Source organism: Paramisgurnus dabryanus, chromosome 6 (assembly GCF_030506205.2).
Source record: "Paramisgurnus dabryanus chromosome 6, PD_genome_1.1, whole genome shotgun sequence".
NCBI lineage: Eukaryota > Metazoa > Chordata > Actinopteri > Cypriniformes > Cobitidae > Paramisgurnus > Paramisgurnus dabryanus.
Window position 1 is genome coordinate 17439261 of NC_133342.1, and position 22664 is coordinate 17461924.

General features: G+C 38.8%; 1 protein-coding gene across 2 annotated transcripts; it reads right to left on the reverse strand.

Annotated features, from left to right (window-relative positions):
* Positions 1-1146: 1146 nt before the first annotated feature.
* Positions 1147-22033, reverse strand: LOC135750230 (structural maintenance of chromosomes protein 6). Of its 2 annotated transcripts, none has more exons than XM_065269021.1 (27): positions 21907-22033; positions 21031-21178; positions 20757-20874; positions 18932-19037; positions 18711-18847; positions 16974-17035; positions 16810-16890; positions 16629-16730; positions 16328-16447; positions 15561-15659; positions 13574-13720; positions 13382-13470; positions 12522-12686; positions 11130-11308; positions 10663-10864; positions 9275-9389; positions 9022-9182; positions 8320-8455; positions 8151-8231; positions 7894-8064; positions 7415-7552; positions 7191-7336; positions 6815-6940; positions 6599-6704; positions 3134-3286; positions 2635-2732; positions 1147-2200 (listed from the first exon to the last, which is right to left on the reverse strand). In XM_065269021.1, exons 2-27 carry the CDS (start codon positions 21163-21165, stop codon positions 2107-2109), a joined length of 3267 nt encoding a protein of 1088 aa, XP_065125093.1. In that variant the 5' UTR covers positions 21166-21178; positions 21907-22033; the 3' UTR covers positions 1147-2106. The 2 variants fall into 2 exon arrangements, with proteins under 2 accessions (XP_065125093.1, XP_065125085.1); XM_065269013.1 differs by having other exon boundaries at positions 21031-21175; positions 21907-21973.
* Positions 22034-22664: the final 631 nt, after the last annotated feature.

Here is a 22664-nt window from a genome sequence, read left to right on the forward strand (position 1 = left end):
TCGTCTTAATACACAATGTAACTACAGAAGAATCAAGTTTTTAAATAGGAAAAATATCGAAACACTTTGGTTATTTTTTTGCGCGATGCTAATGGTCTAATCAGATTCAATGGATTGTGCTGAGCTATGCTAGAGATCAGCTGAATGGATTCCAAAAATGGTAAAAATCTAATATTTAAAGGAATATTCCAGTTTCTTAAAATAAAAATCCAGATAATTTACTCACCACCATGTCATCCAAAATGTTGATGTCTTTCTTTGTTCAGTTCAGAAGAAATTATGTTTTTTTGAGGAAAACATTGCAGGATTTTTCTCATTTTAATGGACTTTAATAGAGCCCAACATTTAATACTTAACTCAACACTTAACCTTTTTTTTAACAACGGAGTTTCAAAGGTCTATAAATGATCCCAAATGAGGCATAAGGGTCTTATCTAGCAAAACGATTGTCATTTTTGACAAGAAAAATAAAAAATATGTACTTTTAAAGTCCAGCGCGACCTAACGTAAATGCGTAGTGACGTAGGGAGGTCACGTGTTACATAAATAAAACGCACATTTGCGGACCATTGTAAACAAGAAACTGACACAAAGACATTAATTAGTATCAGTTGACATACAACAACGTAGGAAAGGTCCTCTTTCAAGACGCTTGTAAACACTGGGGCGGAGTTTCGCGATCGTCCTCTGTGACCTCTTGACGTATTGCGTGGGGTCAGCTGGCGCATCACGACCGGATCTACATGACGAGAAGTTGTGGAATAAAAGTGTATATTTATTATTTTTATTGTCAAAAAAGACAATCGTTTTGCTAGATAAGACCCTTATGCCTCGTTTGGGATCGTTTATAGTCCTTTGAACCCCCTATGAAAAAAACTGTTAAGTGTTGACTTAAGTATTAAATGTTGGGCTCTATTAAAGTCCATTAAAATTATGCAATGTTTTCCTCAAAAAACATAATTTCTTCTTGACTGAACAAAGAAAGACATCAACATTTTGGATGAGATGGTGGCGAGTAAATTATCTGGATCAAGAAAATGGACTAATCCTTTAACTCTAGGGGAGCTGGAAATGAGCATATTTTTTAAAAAGTGGAATGTCCGGTTAACATGAATGAAGAAATGAAACAGAACTGCTTTTCTTTTCAAATTGGAAACAATTTTAATTTCCTTTTAAATACGCCTAAATTCAAAATAAAATATAAAACATTGATGAAAAATGAAATTAAAATAACATTTTAAAATTACATTCGAGTGCTTTCACTTTCAGTTATGTCAGTGTAAATCATAACTATTACAATCTTAGGTTTACATATATTACTGTTTAAATGCAAAGTCGTTGCATTATATTGAACTTAGAAAACATGAACTCCATAACCTGGAAAATTTCTAGTAGAGCATGGAAATGTTCAAACTGGTGATGGAGAACTAAACCAGATATTCATATGTAAATATATATGCATCATTTCCAGTAATTATGAAAAACATTAGAAGAAAACTAACATAAATCCCATAAAAGCCTTTATGCAACAGAGAACTGTAAAGTGCTGAAATGTAAACAATGACCTTCTGAAGAACGCCTTGTACCCATGTTTGCTTTAAGGTTTTTTCCTAATAGGCAAGGCAATTTATTTTACAACATCTAAATGACACAATATCCTGCGATTCTCATGCATATCTCATTATTAAAGCCGGATCGGTGGTTAGTAGTAAATCGCCATCACTCGCTTTAAGATGTAGCGGTATTTACTAACCGTAGCCGTATTTCACAGAAAAACCAGCAAAATCGCGTACGTTATCGGAGGCGATTTGTCCACGATACTGCCTAGCTTCTCTGTGAAATTCGGCTCTTGTGTAGTAAATTTCGCTCCATCTAATCGCAGATGATGGCGATTTACTACTAATCACCAATCTGGCTTTACTAATGAGATAAGCATGAGAATATCAGACGATTTTTTTGCCCAGCCCTACTTGTGCATACTGTGTCATTTAAATGTTGTAAAATAAATTGCCTTGCCTATTAGGAAAACTTCAGTATACAGGAGGAACATCCGAAATAAATCTCAAAGCAAACCTATAAACTCAGGACAAACAGTAGAAGGAAACTTCATTCTGGGTTCCTCTGACCGAAGGGAAGGGACTGGCTGCGGTCAGGGTCATTCAGTCGAAGAATACGGATTAGGGAGCTGACCGGCAGGTTACTGGAGAAAGAAATAATAAACCAAAACATTTTAAAGATCTGGAAGAGCAAGTCGCAAGGATTCTTTTTATTAACACAACCACAAGCAGCTTGTAGAACAGTAGTCAATCATCCTACAGTAATAATAATCAATCAGCCTCAGCTGCTAAACCTGACCAACCAACATTAGTGCCTGGGTAAGCAATCTGTCACTAAACTGTAAATAAGCACTTATTTTATGCAATAATGTATACACAATGTAAGTACTGTACCTAATTGCTTTAATCATAAGGTTAGCAAACAATAATTAAAAATTTCAAAATGCACTGTTTATTAAAAGTAAAATGAAATAGCCTCCTTCTGTCTTAAGATTTTGTGACATCAACCAATAACAGACCGTACCTATGTTGAGCAATAATTAAAACAGTGTGCATCTGTAAAAAGTAGCTTCTGTACCTCATGCTTTGCGGAGTGAGAAAAATGAATTGCCTGTTGCGCTGGCTAGCCGCAATTTTCAGCATCATGTCCATGGAGATCCTGCGATTCACCATGTCCTGAGAAACACAATACAACCACGCAGTCTAAAAAACACTTCACAATGACTTCAGTCATCTCATGCAAATCAGCAGCATTGACAAATAGTTCATTGTAGTATTTGCCCAATGCTTAATGGTCTTAATTCTGCTTAGCTGCTGGCTAATTTAAATATGTAAAATTAGGTAAAAATTTTTGAAAAGTCTAGCAGTGACAGAGGTGTGTGCCATGCTATAAAATGTAAGAAAATCTATGCTTAGCCAACAGTTCCAACCTATACGTTATGATGCTGATTTTGCAAACCTCACATTATATAAACATAGCATGCTTTATCACTGATATTAATGAGATATAATTAAAAGCTCACTGACTGATTCAGATCGCAGTGACAATCGTGATAGAAAGTAAATACATTTTTTACCATATAAACATCAAACTCATCCAAAGCACGAAATGGAGACTCCGCTATGGCCCACAGTGACAGAACGAAGCACACAGTCGAAAACGAACGCTCTCCTCCAGATAAAGAGCGCATGTCACTCAGAGCGGCCTTACCACCCTCTCCTGGCTGAACCTGAGAAAAGAAGTTATATGAGAAATACTGGATTTAGGTTTTAATAACCAAAACTGATACCTAGCTACTATCTCCAGACCACCAGGCAACCACACAGACTTCCTGAAAGAATTTGCAGATTTTCTGTCTGAGAAAGTAGTCACGGTAGATAAAGCTATTATCATTGATGACTTTAACATCCACATTGATATCCTTATGCTGCGTTTACACCAACCGCGGTAGAGGCGTGAAGCGCGAGTGATTTCAATGTTAAGTCAATGTGAAGATGCGTTGACGCGCGTCTGGCAGTCCCCAGCGGCGCGGATGAGGCGTTTGGCGCAGCGCGAAATACGCGTTTCCGCCTCGTTTGCGCGTCTAGCTCGGGCAAAAGGCGCGAATTGAGCATTGTGCGCGGTACATGCGAATGGTGCTTTTTGTGCATTTTGCGGTTCACGCAAATTTGTGGCTGACGCCCGAGTTGAAAAATTTGAACTTTGGCGGAATTTCGCGCAACGTTAACCAATCAGGAGCCTGCGACACAAGTTCTTATTTCTATAGAGGAGACAGGAATAAAAAGGACCTCGCTTGGAAGAGTGTCAGTGAGGACATTGGGCAACCAAGTTGTAATACACACTTTACTTTTGAGTCACGTGATGTTTATCGACCCGCGTCGTTTATTTTCCCCCTATAGTAAGGTTACCAAATACAAACTGGTAACTCTCTCGATAAATGCACAATCAACATCAGTCATCTTGGAATCAGACAACTGCATAGCACTTGCCCCTCCCACAAGAAGCGGAGTTTGCCTCTGATGCGCGTCAAATGCTTGCTTTTTCCGTGCGTCTACTCCGCTCTACATGCGCGAATGCATTCAAACGGTTCATGCAGCAAACTAGGCGTGATAGACGCGATTTTGACGCCTGAAACGCGGTTGGTGTAAACTTAGCATAAAAGACACATTAGGACACCGCGTTTCGGGCGTCAAAATCGCGTCTACCGCGCGGGGTTTGCCGCTTGAACAATTTGGATTCATTCGCGCGTGTAGAGCGGAGTAGACGCTCGTAAAAAGCAAGCATTTGACGCGCGTCAGAGGCAAACTCTGCTTCTTGTGAGAGGGACAAGTGCTATGCGGTTGGACCTCCTGACGCGCGTCAACGTGTCTTCACATTGACTTAACATTGAAATCACTCGCGCTTCACGCCTCTACCACGGTTGGTGTAAACTTTTTTGGGTGTCTTCAACTCTCTCTGCAAAACGTGACAGGGCCCACGCATATCCATAAAAACACACATTGGACTTAATTCTGTCACATGGGCTCAATATTAATGACATAGCATCGTTCTGAGGTGATATTTCTATCTCAGATCATTGCCTAGTCTCATACACGGTACTTCTAGATACAGTAAAATTACTCGATCCTCAATCTACTCCTAGGGGTGTGACGAGACACTTAATCCACGAGACGAGACGAAACATGAGATTGGGTTCACGAGAACGAGACGATATTTGTACACTTTTTAAGAAACCCACAATGATAAAATAAATGAATAAGAAACTGAAATCACATTTTTTTTTATTAAATGTTTTAACTAATCAAGGACTGGCCCTAACAATTATTTTGCTAACTGATAATGAAGTAATTTGTTATTTTGGGGTAATAAAAATAGACCCAAGTGAGCAGTAGCATTTAAAATTACATAATAACGAAGATGCATGTATGTATTATAACAAATGCCTGCATCCGTCACATTATATTGCTTTCTAACACAACTGAATGCTATTTTTACATAGTTTCTGTTCTGTTGTCTATACAATAGTGACTAAACAGGACCCAGTAAGGACCCACGACCCAGTTACTCTTTGTTTAATCCAATCAGCTCTTTCTTTAACTGCTGCTAAAAACGCGACATCGTCTGAAAAAATCATCATACATTTACATTGAGGCTGTACTGATGTTGCTCTTCTCATCAGTGTTGTTGTGTTATGAGCGCTTTTTTATTTAAATACGAGTGGTAGTTTTATTGTATATCGCATATAGCGCAGACAATTCGTTGCAAATTCAGAAATACCTTTCACTGGAGGCGCGTTTCATAGAGAGGGGAGGGGCCGACGGCGCGCGCTGTTGAGGCGCTTCACACAACGAGAGAGGGAGGATGGAGGCGCGATGGGCACTCGCTGCAATGATTTAAGCCGTTTTAAATAGTAAGATTAAAATGTAAATGGGAATCATGAAAAATCTATTTGTGGCGGCCAGTGTTGATTAATCAACATATGGGAGTAAATGCAGTTTAAAAATGCGACCTCCGAAGGATGCAGTCTTTTATTTGAGAAACGGCCAGCATTTCACCTCCACAAGAAATCTCGCGAGACACATGTAATCTCGCGAAACACATTGAATATCGCGAGATCTCGTCGCACGAGATCTCGTCACACCCCATCTACTACTAAAGATAGCTTTATTAGTAATCTCCCAGAACTGTGCCAAATGAAACACATAGTAGATAACCATGAAGACCTGGATAAAAACCTTGAACAAAGCTTGTTCCAGCACACTGAGAGCTGTGGCTCCCATTACATCAAAGATAATCAAGGAAAAAATGCCAGCACCATGGTATGACCATCATCAAAAGGCAGTCCTTAAAAAGGCAGCTAAAAAATGGAGCATAGATGGAGGAGCACAAAGCTAGAGTTATGGGGTACTGCATGGAAGGAGTGTGTTTAACACTACAGACAGGCTCTAAAAACCACCAGATTTACCACTCTCAGCAAGCCCATTGAAGAAAATCATAATAACCCTCAATTTTTCTTTAATACAGTTGTGAAATTGACTAAAACAGATATTAACCTCCAACACAGTAGAAACGACTTCATGAACTTCTTTACTAACAAAATTGTGGTTATTAGCGAAAAAATATTGAAGCTATGTAAGAAGCCACCACCTTATTCAACAGTACACTGAACACTAGATTACAAAGTCAGCTGACTATTAGCTTAACTTAAAACTTTCTACAATACGTTACATTAATACTCTGCTCACTGGTAGGGTTAAATTGTTGCCTTCTGATTTCTGTTTTCTCTTGCTTTTATTAATGTAGAGCTGCTTTGGAACAGTTAAACAATTGTGAAAAGCGCTACATAAATAAAATTCAATTGAATACCAAGATCTACTGTATATGTAATGTATACACAAGACCAATGAGCATTTAGTAAAAGACCTAAATAAAGTCAATTAACCGTGTATAGTTAGGCCAATATATTATTTGATTACTACACGATATGCACGAGCTTTGGATATGCAGTTGCAGAAAAATGTGTTCACATCAAGAGACTTACTGAAATGGAGAGAGCTTCAGACTTGTGGTCAAAGGTCATTTTCCCTATATATCCTCTCTGAAACAGCATGGAGTCAAAATAGTATTTACAGCGCACAGAAAGATACCTGCCAAACAAAGCAAACATAACACACATCAAAAATGTGTCCCAATCAAATCAGTAAACAGAAGAACATTATAACAATTAGAACTCATTATGGATATGAGTGATGCTTACTTTCTCAGCTGAATGTAGACATCTTGTCTTGTGTTCATGATCTGAGTTAACTGTTGAATAAAACCATTAAGACCCTTCACTTGTCGGTAGATATTGTTGTAGTTTTCTTTTGCATCATGGTACTGCCTGAAATTGAAAATGGTATTGACAGCTTTACTATTACAACTTTAACAGATTTACAGAAGATTGCTAACATGTTGCCGTTTATAAAAGCAATTATCCAGTTGAGTGTAAAGAACATAGGCCATTGACAACAAATGATATATATATAATTTGCACTAACTATTCAAATACCTGATATCTATGCCTTTACATGGCCATGAGTCATAAGTTGTTTGACTTGTAAATCAGTAAAAGAAGAAAACTCCGTATGTACCTGACAATCATGTCCCTGTCTCCCTGCTGGTCCTGTTGGGTGTTGATCTTGTTTTTGAGGCGGCTGATCTCACTGTCCAAACTCTTGGCTGATCTTCTCACCTCTATACGCTCAGAGCAGATTTCCGAGGCTTTCGCTATGGAAGCCTATTAAACAAACATTTATACTTAATGATGGATCACTGAATGAATGATGCATGTCAGCAGGTCTCAGTGTTTGGTCACCTGTAACTCCTGCTCCTTCTCATCCAAACTTCTCTTTAGACCCTCAATCATGTCCATGTGACTTTTGCGTTTCTCTTCATAGTGTTTTTTGTGGTGTTTACTCCTCGCCAGATCCTGGTCACTGTTACGCAGTTGCTCCTACACATACAAGCAACACAACTGTTCAGTTCACTATGAAGGACACAAGAGTACTGTTGTAGTGGGACGCATGTTTTGTTCTTTTTGATGTAAAAGAAGTCGAGTTGCATAGTTGGAGCTAAACTCTGCAGGACACCGGCCCTCCAGGACCGAATTTGCCCATCCCTGGTTTACAGCATCTGTCTGGGCTTGTTTGGTGAAAGTTCATACACATTAGAGGTTGTTTAATTTCGGGTGAACCATCTGCAACTTTGACTTCTGTTAAAATTTGATCACACACCATTGATCAGAAGGAACTGATGTAGGACAGACTCGTGAATTTAACTTTATTTGCCTCTGACCTTAACAGGTTCAGCTTCCTCCGAAATTCGGCTAATAGCTTCCCTCTGCTGACGATAAAGCTGCTCAGCCTCCTCATACTCCTTCTTCAGATTGAGCATCTGCTTTCTTGCCGCTTCGAACTCCTCCCTACACGCGCTTATCCGGCTGACAAGCTCTTCCAACTCTTCCTCCTAAATGCAAAAACATTAGGGAACCAATTTTGGCAAAAAATAAAAAATAAACAGGAAATTCTCACAACACGCTACTGTGTGCTAACCAAAGGTCTCAAGTCCTCCAGCTGAGGCTCCTCAATGTTTTGCAACTCTGTCAATTCTGCCTGAAGTTTCCGACAACGTTCCTGTAGGTTAAAATCCACAAAGAAACACGTATTAGACCAAATTCATTAAAAAATGCATGTATTTTGTGAAAATTGGATATTTAATCACCTGGAAGTTTTTGCGGTCTTTATAGGCTCTGTCAAGATGAGCTTTGTTCTGCCTTATGTCCTCACCGACTCTCCGCATCTCCTCCTGAAAGCGCTCCAATTGCGTTCTCTGAACGTGCAAAGCTGACTGCAAATGTCTGCAGAACGGAGATAAAGATTGCTTTGATCTCACATGCTTGATCATTAGAAAGTCCAAGTTAAAACATCACAAACTAATCCGAGCTCATTTGAACAATTCCCAGAATGCATTTCCAGACTAAGGGGTTGTGTACACCAAAACTTTTACGCCCGCAGTAGGCGCATGTTTTCAATTGTTTCCAATGGAAGCTCGGCGTTTTTCAAATAAGCCAGCAGCTAGCGGGTTTTTTCCGCGCTGAAAACCGGCGCTCGGCGGTTTTTCCGCGCTCGGCGCTGAGCGTCGAGAGTTGAAAGAGATTCAACTTTGGGAGAAAAGCTCCGCTCGTCAATGTCAGTTCTCACACGGCCGCCCAATCACAGTGGAGGAGGGGCGGGACATTACCACAGCAACCAACCAGCTCGCAGCTGAAGTATCACAACAACCAAAGCGCTCAGCTGAAGAAAGATTGCACTCAGCTGAAAAACAGCTGGCATTTGGCGTCCTCAAGGCGTTTTCAGCCGCGTTTAAAAGTTTTGGTGTGTCCAGCCCCTAAGTGTTACTTAAGACTGTTGAAGACTTTTATACCTGATGTCCTCTTCAACATCTCTGCTGAGGTAGGAAGCTCTGTGCTGGTCAGATGAGTAATATCGGTTATTGTAAACCTGGTCCCCCTCGCGGGTGAAAGCCTCCCTGCAGTTGCGTGGTGGATGTCCACCCTGCATGACTCTCCGCGCATCTTTAGCGTTCTGCAGGTGAAATCAAAGTGCAATAGAAGCTATAGAAGATGTGGGACAGCATGGAAATGGGAAAAAGTCTGTGGGCGTCCTCAATGTCTAACCTTGATGAGTAGAATGGTTTCTATTCCTCTCATGTCAATCAGGCAGTTGGCCACAACTGGATTCTCAATGTCAAGAGCCTGGAGCACTGATGGGTATTCCTGGTGACTTACAGCTCTAAAAATACATGACAGGAAGTACACAATTTTTTTTAATGAGTAAAAGCTTCAAACGTGCTTTGACTCTGCCTGTACTTTAATATGCATATAAGTATATCGGTGCACCCCTATATTTTGGTAAAATATGGTAAGCACAGAGTTGATGGTGTCTATTGTATTCCATAGGATTTGTTTTTCCTACTATGGAAGTCAATGGTTTCTACCAGCTGTGTGCTTATCACCATTTATTAATTTTTTTTTGTGTTCATGAATTCAAGAAATTCATACAAGTCTAAAACAATATAATGTTGAGTAAATTATGACAACATTTTCATTTTTGGGTGAACTATCCATTTAATATGAATTGAATAAGGTAAAGTCAATGACTTCAATTAAACTAAAAATAAATTAAAATCAATGAATGAATGAATGATGATCATAATCTCTTAATTTTATGAGACATTAGCCTGGATTTCACAGACAGGGTCAACATGTACCTTGTTCATACTGTCAGTCCATATCTGATTTTGGTGCACATTATATTGTGTATTACAGCTGTCCAGATATAACTGTTCTGGATTATCTGCACCATTTCTATGGCAATGACGCCACGCTCGCACGACAATCCGCCTTGACATCTGACGTTGTAGAAACTATATTTCCAAATACATGGACTTTCCCAAACACCCCTATCATTTCGTCAGAAATGGACTGTTCCAAAGTTCGCACCAGGGTTGCGTGTACCTGACCTGACCGCATGACTAGGGTGACCATATGTGCCATTCTTCCCGGACGCGTTCTGGCCAGGATTTCGGGTTCGTCTTCCGGAAGGTGTATTTGTCGACTGCATACGTTATAGAAGATTATTATTATTATTACAGAAAAGCAACCATTACATTTTAAGGTAAGAATGAAACTACAATTGTATGTCTTATGTTTTTAACTGAATGGCGTATGCGGTCAACAAATACGACTTCCGGAAGATGCACCAAAATCCTGGCCAGTAGTACGCATCCGGGAAGAATGGCACGTATGGTCACCCTACACATGAAGTAACCAAAAAGCTACACAAATGCGATCTGAGTGGTCAGATTGAATTGGATTTCCGAAAATGCGATTTGAAAAGGATTTCAAATCACCTCTGTATGTAGCCTGACACAGATAAAAAAAATGGATTTAATTTGCTTCTTAGCTGTTCACAAGTTCTAAATGTGATTGGATTCCGGAAATGCACCAAACTTGGATTTGGACTGACAGTGTGAACATGTTGTCTCAAGTAAAATGAATCATACTTGCTGGTGACGTCATAGACTCTGTCTGTAAATTGGCTGACAATGATCTGGGGTCTCCTGCCCTGCTGGAAGCAGCTTTTCATGATGTTTTGCAGCACTTTCTCGTCTTGGTGATTATCACAGCAGAAAGACAACATCAGAGCCCTCAGACAAGATTCCACTGCAAGACCCAGATCAGGATCCCGCAAACGGATGCAGTAACCTGAAATCAACAAACATTCATATGTTTCTACAGTGATGACTTTCTGAACTGAACATGGCATTTGCATGTTTCCTGATTAACAAATGCATGGGACACGCAAAGAAGTTTCTCCACTGCTGCCACATGGTTGTTTGCTAATAGAAATTGCAGTTCTTAAAAAGAGGCAACCGTGCCCAATATGAGTGCGCCTTCACTCAAGTTATTCAGTCATTAGAAGTTCAAGATACTTGTATGTTATGTTGTGAGTTGTTGTTGTAGGTTTTACCGAGTGGTCCAACAGGTTTCTTCTTAAAATGGCCCCTGCGATGGGCCTCATCTATAGCCCTCAAGAGTCCAGGCATCTGTTCACCGAAACGACGAAGGCGGTCGTTTCGACTGCCCTCCATAGCAGCCAGGTCACGTTGCTTGGCATCAGTTGCACGCTGCAGGTCTTGCTGCTCGTGCCTACAGAACGAAGAGAAATTAAAGGGCAAATTTCACAAGACTTAGGGCTCCAGACTGCCACCAAATGGTGGCATTTTGCCACCAAATTTTTAGTGTGTGTCACTGAATTTTACATCCAGTCGCACATGTGTGACCAGTAAATTTGACCTTTTTTTGTGAAGTAACACTGAATTTAAAAGAGCACATTGTAGTTTCTGCATCTATCATCAAAGTATTTATTAGTAATACAGTGTATTACTTAGTAGAAATGTGAATATTTAGTTAGCATGTTGATGTCGGAATGTGCCCCTAATTTTTTTGGTTGCACCCCTAAAATTTTCAGTTGGGGGCCACTGTGCTACTAGTGAAAACAGTTAGTCTGGAGCCCTGAGACTTTTAACAAATCTTTGATGTCCCCAAAGTGCATATGTTAAGTATAAATATCAAAACGTATAAAGCCAAAAAATATCATATAGATCATTTATTGTTAAATTTTCACTTTCACTTTTGTTTTGGGTTTGTCCTTTAACATGCAAATGAGCTGATCTCTGCACTAAATGGCAGTGCTGTGGTTGGATAGTGCAGGTTAAGGGGCTGTATTATCCCCTTCTGACATCACCAGGGGAACCAAATTTCAATGACCAAAGTGCTTTTCACATGCTTGCAGAGAAAGGTTTACCAAAACTATGTTACTGGGTTGATCTTTTTCTCATTTTCTAGATTAACCGAAGCACTGGGGACCCCATTTTAAATGGAAAAAGTCACATTTTCATGGTATGTCCACTTTAAAAAAGAATCATTACTAAAAGTTTAAACTGGAGGATCTATTATCAAACTTTCAAACAAAGTGGATCCAAAAGTTTGTGACCACTGTTAAAAACTTTGTTTGACGTTTTTACAATTTATTTGTCAAACTCCTGAAACCCAGTTTATTTCCAAGTTAAATCAGATTTTGAATTTCAGATTTTCGGACTTAAATAACAGCAAACAGCTCCCTACATTGTTCTCCCTACAACACTACATTGTTCTGTTTGAGCTTCAACTAATGGCAGAGTTTTGGGTATGACTTTCTGTTTATGTGACCAAAATCAGATAAGTACTGGGACAAACCTGTTTGAAACCATAATTTATTTCGCCATGCTGTTTGGTTACGTTAGTGTTGCAGAAGATCACAGACTTGGGGTGCCCATGATCATGAAAAACCTATACATGGAAACATTGCATTTGCACTTACCTCATTCTAACCAGCTTTTCCTGATCAGCATTACATGCTTGGGAGAACTGTTCGATCTGCTGAGCCAAAGTGCTGTCATTGCAGCCCAGATCTTGCAGCTCAGTCTGAATGTCATTTATTTTCTTCATACGTGCCTGAGTGTCAGCTGACTTTATTTGATCGATACTAGACAGAGAAGAACGTATGAAATGTGAAGAAACAGCTGGAAATGGTAAAGAAATGTGTGACAACATCTGTTTCTTTAAGGGTGTTTTCAGACCTGTAGATTGATTGCTTAGTTTCGCAACCGGGGGTTAAATGGCTACGATGCAAATTCATCTTGGTTCAGTTTGCATTTAAAAGACAATATTTCCAAACGAACCAGACTTTGGTAATACAAGTCACGTGCGAGTAAACTCTCCTATCATTGGTCAGAGTGCATCTGTTTATTTTCCGGGATTTCGCTTAAATTGTCTGTCAGGATTAACAAGACAGCAGCTTTAGGCGGGACAACATTCTTACCATGTACCAATTGCGGAGAAGAGCAATTAAAAAGCCATTTTATAAGGAACAGGTGCAATTTTGCACAGGTGCATTGACGTGCTCACCTGAATTCGTCACCAAAGAGCTATCAGGTATGTTCATGGTTAATAAAGTAATAAGATCTGTTCATTGGTCTGTTGGGTCGGGTTGCTTTCACACTTATACCGAACCACTCCAGAGTTCATATGCAATAATGCGATTGTTTTGGTGCAGATAGGAGCGCGAATGCCATGTTCACATACAGTATGCCTATACGAACCGATCCAAGGGAGAAACGCACCAGGTCTCGAAATGAAGGCTCAGGTTTAAAAAATCCCCTTAGTGCACTTATAAATCACCTGCTTTTGAGTTCCTTGATTCGTCTGTTCAGCTGATCTTTATCTTTCTCAAGGTCTCTTAAGTTGATCTTTTTCTGATGAAGTCCAGCCTAAGCCAAACAAACAACTCATTTAGAATTCAAACGTGAGGGATCAATTCCACTTATTGTGTTCTGTATGCATTTTTTAGCATCCTGTGCTGTATTACCGCACCTCTGCTGCTTTAAGATGTCGGTTGCACTCCTGCGCGTGACTCTTTAGCTTAGTGCACTGCGGCTGTAGCTGTTGCACCCGCTCGGTTATCCCATCCGACTGATCCTGTAACTGTTTGAATATCCTGCTGGCCTCCTGAACTTTCCCCTGCAAACAATCAACCAAAAAGATTAAAAAGGAGTTTGTTTCATAAAGCATTTTTATACATTTCTTGCCTGTGAACAGTTTTGTAAGTTAAAGGAACACGCTGACTTTTTGTGGACTTTAGCTCATTCACCGTATCCCCCAGATATGGATAAGTCCATATATACCTTTTTTATCTCTGTGCCTGCCGTAACTCTGTCTGACGCACCCACAGCTAGCCTAGCTTAGCACAAAGACTGGAAGTAAATGGCTCCAGCTAGCATACTGCTCCCAATAAGTGACAAAATAACATCAACATTTTCCTATATATACGTTTTTCTATTATAGGGGCAGTTTCCCAGACAGTGTTTAGATTAATCCAGGACTTGGCCTTCGCTAATTTAAAGGGGGGGTTCAATGGTATTTCAAGGATTCTGAATTATTTACACAGTTATAGAGTTGTTTCCTCATGCTAAACGTAGGCAAAGTGTCAAAAAAGCAGTTGGACATGTTACAGAGTATTTCTGTGCCAAATGCACTTCGCCAGGGTTCGTACAAGTTTCGGAATGTTTTTTTCGATTACAGGTCCAACTAACGTTTCAGGGGTTTTCTATACGTATCACTTCTTTATATGGGCACTTCCCCCGGAAAACCCCGCCCACCCGTCAATCAGCGGGAGACGCTAGAGCTTGAAAACATCTTATCATGCCACTCAGCTTTGTTTAAAGGAACAGTATGTAAGAAATTTATATCAATTAATCATTAAATGGCTCTGAAATGTCACTAGACATTAAGAAATCATTTTCATTTCATATACTTATATCACTCACAACAGCTGTCCGGCCAGGATATTGTCATTTTAAAAGTGGAGTTGCAGCCCTCAACTGATGTTTATGTTGTCGTTTGGTATATTGGCCACCAGCTGTGTGATTGCAGTACCAGTTTTAGCCACAAGTTTTGTTATTGCAATACCAGTTTTGGCCACAATCCTACATACTGTTCCTTTAATTTCAAAACTCAACAATGGCACGAAAGATGAAGTGTGTTTTTGGATGTAAGGAGAAGAAATCCAGCCTTATGAAAACGATGGATATAGTTTATTATCCGGGGTATCAGCGGAATTTTGCGTGTGTTTGATGCGGTGGATTTTCCCAACCGGGTTACGAGTTGCACGCGGTAAGTAAGACTTCTGTCTTATGTTGGAAATAGTCACGTGCATATTATATAAATGACACGAACATGTAGTGAATCATAAGTTAAAACAGTGTTGTATAGTGTTGCATGACTCGTACTCGCTCCTCCCGCGGTATAACTCCTCCTTCTTAATTTTTTCGTACGTTATCGGAAAGATTCGGTAAAGCTAATCTTTCTTTTATAAATCTGATTAAACTAAAGACTCTTCAGAAATATAAAGGATGTCATACTACTCTATAGGTACTCCAGATTAACATCAGAAATGCAGAAACAGCGTGTGTTACGTGAGCTTTAAGACATTTAAATAGTTTTTACAAATATACCATAGAAAAAAAACTTTACTTGTGCATCTTTAGACAAAACAAATGGCACTGCTGTATGTAAAGATATGTCAGTACAAAGTTGAGCCAGCTCAAACATGCATTTTAGTCTGGGACTAAGTCCTGTCCGGGAAACCACACTAATGTGGCATAATCTATCCCAGAGGAACCAATCACTTAATGGTACATTGAAAAGATCATGATCACTTCTGATATTGGTTTGACTGGCTCTTCCAATCCATGTGTGCAATTCTCAGATAAAAATAAAATGGTCTAGTTCAACGTCTGGCATTGTGCGACAGGATACTGATTCATCTTGGATAATATCCTTGTCAAATATATTATAATACCTCCCACTCCTCCACTTTCTGGTCATATTTGATGTTGGAATTTTCCTCTGCTGCGATTCGTTCTCTCATAGGCTGAATCTCACGCTCCACCTCTGACACCTGAAGCAGACAAACACAATGAAACCATCAATCAGTAACACAATACCTCAAGCAATAATATCTGAAACAAGTTCTTTTTTTTACCACTGTACTGTTTATATTATTAAGCAATGATTAGTCAACACAGCACATTTTTGAGGTCTCCCATATTTAAAACAGCTGAATCAATTTATTAGCTTATTGGCAGCTCAAAGTGTTTATAAACTGAACAGGGTGTGTCAGATAAGAAATATTTTAGGTTATTCTGAACTGATCTTTGGGACCAACTCTTTGTGCTGTAATTTTTGAGATGACAGCTGTTGTTACTTAACGCTTGTTTACCTCTTATTTACAATCATTTCATTTACCGGTAGTTGATTTTTGTTTTGTACTTTTTTTTGTATATTTTGGTCTTAGCTGAACTGTGCCATAAAAACTCATAGTGGGTGGTTTCCCAGAAAGGGCTTATCCTAGTCCCAGACTAAAATGCATGAGCTACCTGAATTTAAAAACATCTTGTACTGAAATATTTTAACATTGTTGTGTCTCAACAAGCACACCAGTATTGTTTTTTGTAGGATATGTTTGTAGAAACTACTTAAATGTCCTAATATAAGGCCTAGTCCAGGATTAATCTAAACCCTGTCTGGGACACTGCCTCATGGTGTGTAACAAGCGTAATTCCTGACCAGAGCCCAGGCCATCTGATTCTTTAGCTCGTCCAACTTCTGATGCATTTCATCCAGTGATGCCAAACTTTTATAGCGCTCCTCCTTCTCAAGCAACTTCCTCTTTAGCTCTTCAAGAGTCTGCATGGGAGGAAAGGGAATATCACAAATAAATTGCAAAGCCAGAGAAAAGCATACAGGCATCTTTAAAGCCAACCAGTTTAGCGATTCAATCACACATTGTTTCCGGAGTCACCCCGCTCGAGCCATTGTTCTAATTTGGTTACATAAACCTTGCAAGTGCGATTATTAAAACATTCACCTCCTTGTGCTTCCCCACTGAATTTTGGGTCATGTTCTTGGTCTTCATGATGTAGCTGTAATCTTCTTTCATCTGATCAAGCTGAGTGGCCTTCATAAAAAACTGTGCGAAGAAAGCAAATGATGAGTTTCGTCTATATGCAGTTTAAACAACAGTGCAGACAATTAGCTCTGATACTGACTTTGTATTTGTCCCCCTCTCCTTTGGAGTGAAGGAAGTGTTTGCTCATTTCCTGGGTAAGAATGGAGACTGGATTGTCCACCTGGGAATGGAGCAACAAGAGATTGCATAAAAAAATTGTTTGGTTAGCAACACTTTAAGAACTGAGAAAATCTTTAACAGTACCTGAATGTTAAAATGATCCAGAATATACACCAGCTCCTCCTTTTTTGATGACACAATGTGACCTAGTTGGAAAGGAAGTCATTCATAAATCAATTTGTGTTGTCAGAAGCACCTTTCACCAGTCACAGATGCAAATATAGGACGTGTGATGTACATTTATCCTCAAAACACATGAAGAAAACTATGCAAAATATAAGAAAATCTGCACCAAACTACATAAATTATGTCTTTCTAGTTTGGATAAATTTTCTGTCGTCTAGTTTTCCTGGTCAATCTGCATCCTGGATCAAAACCAGTGTAAAAGCATTGATATAGACCTCTAAATGCCACATATGTTGTACATATGTGCACATTTGACTCAGTCCATTACACATCAGAAAAAAATTTGATTCTGGTTTTAATTATAGGTGCTTTAGCACAGTGGTTCTCAATCCTGGTCCTGGAGCCCCATTGCTCTGCACTTTTTGTATGTCTCTCTTATTTAAAGGATTAGTCAATTTTCTTAAAAAAATCCAGATAATTTACTCACCACCATGTCATCCAAAATGTTGATGTCTTTCTTTGTTAAGTCGAGAAGAAATTATGTTTTTTGAGGAAAACATTCCAGGATTCTTCTTATTTTAATGGACTTTTATGGACCCCAACACTTAACAGTTTTAATGCAGTTAAAAATTGCAGTTTCAAAGGACTCTAAGTGATTCCAAATGAGGCATAAGGGTCTTCTCTAGTGAAACTATTGTCATTTTTGGCAAGAAAAATAAAAATATGCACTTTTAAACCACAACTTCTCGTCTTCCTCCGGTCCTGTGATGCCCCAGTCCAACCTCACGTAATATGTCATCATGTCAAGAGGTCACGGATGACGTATGCAAAACTATGCCCCAGTATTTACAAGTGTGGAGAAAGAGGACCGTTCCGATGTTGTTGTATGTTGAATGATACTAATGAATGTCTTTGTGTCAGTTTATCGTTTAAAAATGTCCGCAAATGTGCGTTTTACATACGCTTCGCTGGCGAAGACAAAAAGTTGTGGTTTAAAAGTGCATTTTTTTTTTCTTGCCAAAAATGACAATCACTTCACTAGATAAGACCCTTATGCCTCGTTTGAGATCGTTTAGAGTCCTTTGAAACTGTAATTTTAAACTGCATTAAAACTGTTAAGTGTTGGGGTCCATAAAAGTCCATTAAAATAAGAAGAATCCTGGAATGTTTTCCTCAAAAAACATAATTTCTTCTCGACTGAACAAAGAAAGACTTCAACATTTTGCATGACATGGTGGGGAGTAAATTAGCTGGATTTTTTTAAGAAAATGGACTTATCCTTTAACACATCTGATTCAAATCATTAGCTCATTAGCAGAGATCTCACTGAATTGAACTGAGTTTGTCAGATAAAAGAGACATCTTCATCCATCCCCTTTTGTGTTTTGTGTGAATGTCACAACACACAAACAAACATGAACATTTGTTTAAACCCATGCAGGGCTCCTCTTCAAGTCTTAATAATGGGCTGTCACTAATAAGTGCTTTGCTAACAATGGTATGCACATATGCACGGCTGTATGGATGGAGCTAACAGGCTCAATATTTAAATCCACGTTATTTTAGGACACATCAACATGACTTTGAGAAACTATACAGCTGCTGTGGTCAGTAAAGTTCATAGTGAACCTTTATGGGTTTAAACTACTACATGAATGAGTATACAATATATTGTTTCTTCACTGTAGGGCATACCTGTTTGACTTCTGATTTTATATGTTCTAACCCCCTCACTGGATATGCGAAGGTCTACGATGATGGATCGCCCAAACACGTCTGGCCTATACGCATCACGACCCCTGTTACTTAGAGTGATGGACACATCTGCAGAGCTGAACATTTAAGACACACACAAAGACAAGTATATAAGTAAAGACTGTATAGAGACTGAAGGGTCAGTGTATGATTAAACGTACCTCTCTCCCTCCTTCACAAAACCTTTAAGAGAAGAGCCTCGGTTGGTCGTGTGAGCTTTACCACCCAGAGCCACAATCAAAGCTGTCAGAACGGCACTTTTTCCACCTAACACACAAATATAAGAACTTGTAATAAAAACAGAAGATGTCAAAATGTTTAGCAGGATTGACAAAGTAAACAAATAATGGGAAGTGTGAAATTTGATTTTGATCCAGACATGCAGTGTTTCTTAACTGGGGGTCAATGGACCCCTGGTGGTTTGTCATGTTATTGCAATAGGTCAGCAGTATAATTTTTAAATTGTTGAAAATATTTTTAGATTTTGTAGATTATGGCTTAAAACAGAGCTTCCCAAACTTCAGAGGGTCCCCCCCCCAAAAAAAACTTACAAAAGTCTTCCCTATATTTTTATTATTTATTTATTTTGATTAATAAAATGTTTCGTCATAGTAGCCAAAAATAAAAATGAACCATGGTTTGAATACAGTAACCATATTTTTTGTTTCAATTTTATTAAAACCACATTTACCAACATGACATTTGTGCTGAACCACAGCAATAAAAATCTACTCATCAATCTGCCACAAAAAAAAAAACATGGTCACTATACTTTTGCTATAATAAAACAATGGTTTAATTTCCGATGGGTCCAAGAGAGCCAATCACACACTGTGCAAACTTCTTTACACTTTGTTTAGCTATTGTCAAAGGCTCCTTTTGTGGGTGGGGTCTGGTAACAAAGTAAATAACAGCATTTATAAATCTGTAGTAGTTGAAATGCAGTACCTGCCACACTCTTGGAAAAAAGGCAAAAGAAGTTACAGAAGATGTCACTACTAAATTTTTTTACTTTAAGTGAAAAATGTAAGTTGAAAATGTTTTAACATTTAACCATAATAATAGCCAACCAATTACGTTTTTGGAAAACCGGAGCATGTGTTGCGGCCACCGTGATTGGCTGTTGTCCGTGCTCCAGACAAGCCTTCCGCCAAGCGCTCTCATCCCGTGTGAATGTACCGCAATGGCTTAGAAGCTTCCTAAAAACCTCTCTCAGAAAGCTATATTAAGGATGGGGGATTTTAAACGTGTGGTTTTGCACCTATTTGGCGTCCCTTCAGGCTTAACTGGCAACCTCATTATGAAATGCAAACACTTGACACTGATTGGCTGCCTTTGCTGCCACTCAAAAGAATGTAAATTTTGCAGTCTTCAGAACACGGACAGACCAAAATTTTACAGATAAAAGAACACACCTCAAAACGCGACTCGCCATTTCGCCTTGAACTTCGTGAACACTGCTGCAATGTACATCCCGTTTGAGGCGAGGGGCTGGATGTATGCAAATTATTTTGAAGCGGAGGGATTTGAATGAGAGTGGGGGGGAGTGAGATGCATTTTACGTAACATGTATGCGTTGTTCAGATTGTGCCATTTCTAAAGGAGGATTTTCTATGAAACGGAGATGTTTAGAATATTAAGCACTTTGTATGTTCGTGAATGCAGGTAGACTACCGTTATTCAACTAAGATAAGGTAAAAACGCATTTTCATTCTCTGTCCTCTTTAAATTTCCACTTAAAGTGAAAAAATTAAAGTTGAAAAAGTTGAAGTTTTTTTAAGTTGACCCAACTTTAATTTTTTTTCAGTGTGGTTTACTTTAGTGGCTAAATATACGTATTGGCTACAAAGACATTCATGATATCAACAAGCATATTCTGTTTCTTAACAGAAAGTTTGAAAACGGTGAGGTACAGAACTCAAAAAGTAAAAAAAAAAAAAATGCAAATGCTTTGCTTTGAAAAACAAAACATGGAGAAGAACTTACTTCCGTTGTTTCCCACAACAAAGTTGACATTTGGGCCAAATGTAAAAGGTCCGAGAAGTGAGTGACACATGAAGTTCTTCAGGGAGATACTCTCTATGATTCCCACATCACTTGAGGCCTAACAAACCACAAGCCAGTGTGAAATGAGCATACATGTAATAATATGCAACTAAACCAGACTTCACAAGGTATTATTAGCACAAACAAAACAAAAACACTGCATGATAGAAGTAGTACAGTCATCCTGTGCACAATGAGCGTTCTGTTGTCTTACACTCTGTGATGAGGGCATTGAATCTCCTGAACTCAAGAAGCCGGTTTCCTCCTCATCTTGGGACGATCCGGGTTGAGAAAGTCGACTTCTCTTATCAGGTGTGGGCCCAGAATTACTGCTCTTCCTTTTCGACATGTTCTATACACTGTTATGTACAAATCATAGACTGTCATTCACAAACTCAATTTTCTAAACATTGCCATGTTATTAACGCATGAACTGACACAAATATACACTTAAACACCTACATTGAAAACATGGTTTAAACAAAAGTTTAAAGGAGACTGTAAATCTGCGTAATTACAGCAGACCTGGCATCCCTCAATCACAGAAAACGAGATCACAATAAACCCACAAAACGATGTTACATAATTAACGCCATCTTCGTGAGCAAAACTTGTAAATAGTGTCATGTGTGTAAGTATTTTTTTTCGATGAAAACACAAAATATTTTGTATTTCATCGTGGCCAAAAAAATAACCATATCGTCGACACTTCAAACATAAAATGACATGTTTTGATTTAGGTCAATGTTAGATAAAAACGAAACTGCTCGTGACAACTCAACGCGTGACTCGCGTAAACTTTACTACGGCGTTATTAAAAATGTAACAAATAACTGATCACCAACAACACGACAACACAACAATTACACATGTTTTTGTGTAGGTCACGTTTAACGTTATATTATTCTCTCGGAAAACATCAATCCGTCTGCTAAAACGTTAGCGGACAAGCTAAAGATTTAAATGCAAAAACTATTGGTTTATTTCTCAAAAACAAGTCACGTGTGCAAAACAAATAAGCTGTATGCATGTCTTGTTTTCGTGTGAACGTAAGTAAATAAGTTTATTTCGTGAAACACGCACAACATACCAGTTAACAACACTCCTGTCCTCGCGCGCTTTGCGGCTGAGCAGCCGAGAGAGTGATGACGCATCAATGCTTCCGGTTGCCTTCCACCAATCAGAGAGCTCTCAGACAAGCAATTGGCGTCCCAGGGAACGCCCTGCATAACAACCGAGCGTTAAAAGCGGCCTTTTCATAATTACATGAAATTCTCACCAAAGCTTACTTGTTAAATAATCCATCAAGAAGTGCGACTGAGTTATAACAACACTTTTTGAAAGTGATTACAAAAAATAGTTTCTTTACAACTGTTAGGAAGATTAATAATGCGAAGACGAAATTACACCTCACATAAAAAATAGACAGTACAATATTTTAGATGTCTTTAAGATTTTTCAGGCAAATAACCCTTCATGAATACAGAAAAAATGCACATACAATTAAAATTAAATTAAAAGTGCACTCCTGGCCTATAACAACGACACTCATCCCTGTGAATCCATATGGGTTTACATACTTCATGCTTATATTATAAAGATTTTAAAGTAATTTGATATGCCAAATAATATGTCTAACACACTGCAAAACTTTATCATTTACTTTAGATTTTATTGTGGGGGCTTTATGCTCTTCAAGGTTTATTATCTATTATGAATGTATTATAGAATTTATTTTTTATTTAATGCCAAATTCCAGTTTTTTCATATATAATTTATTGATAAAGCGACAGCATCACACGTGAAGCGGTTCATTAACATGCCACTAGAGGGCGCCATTGACCTTAC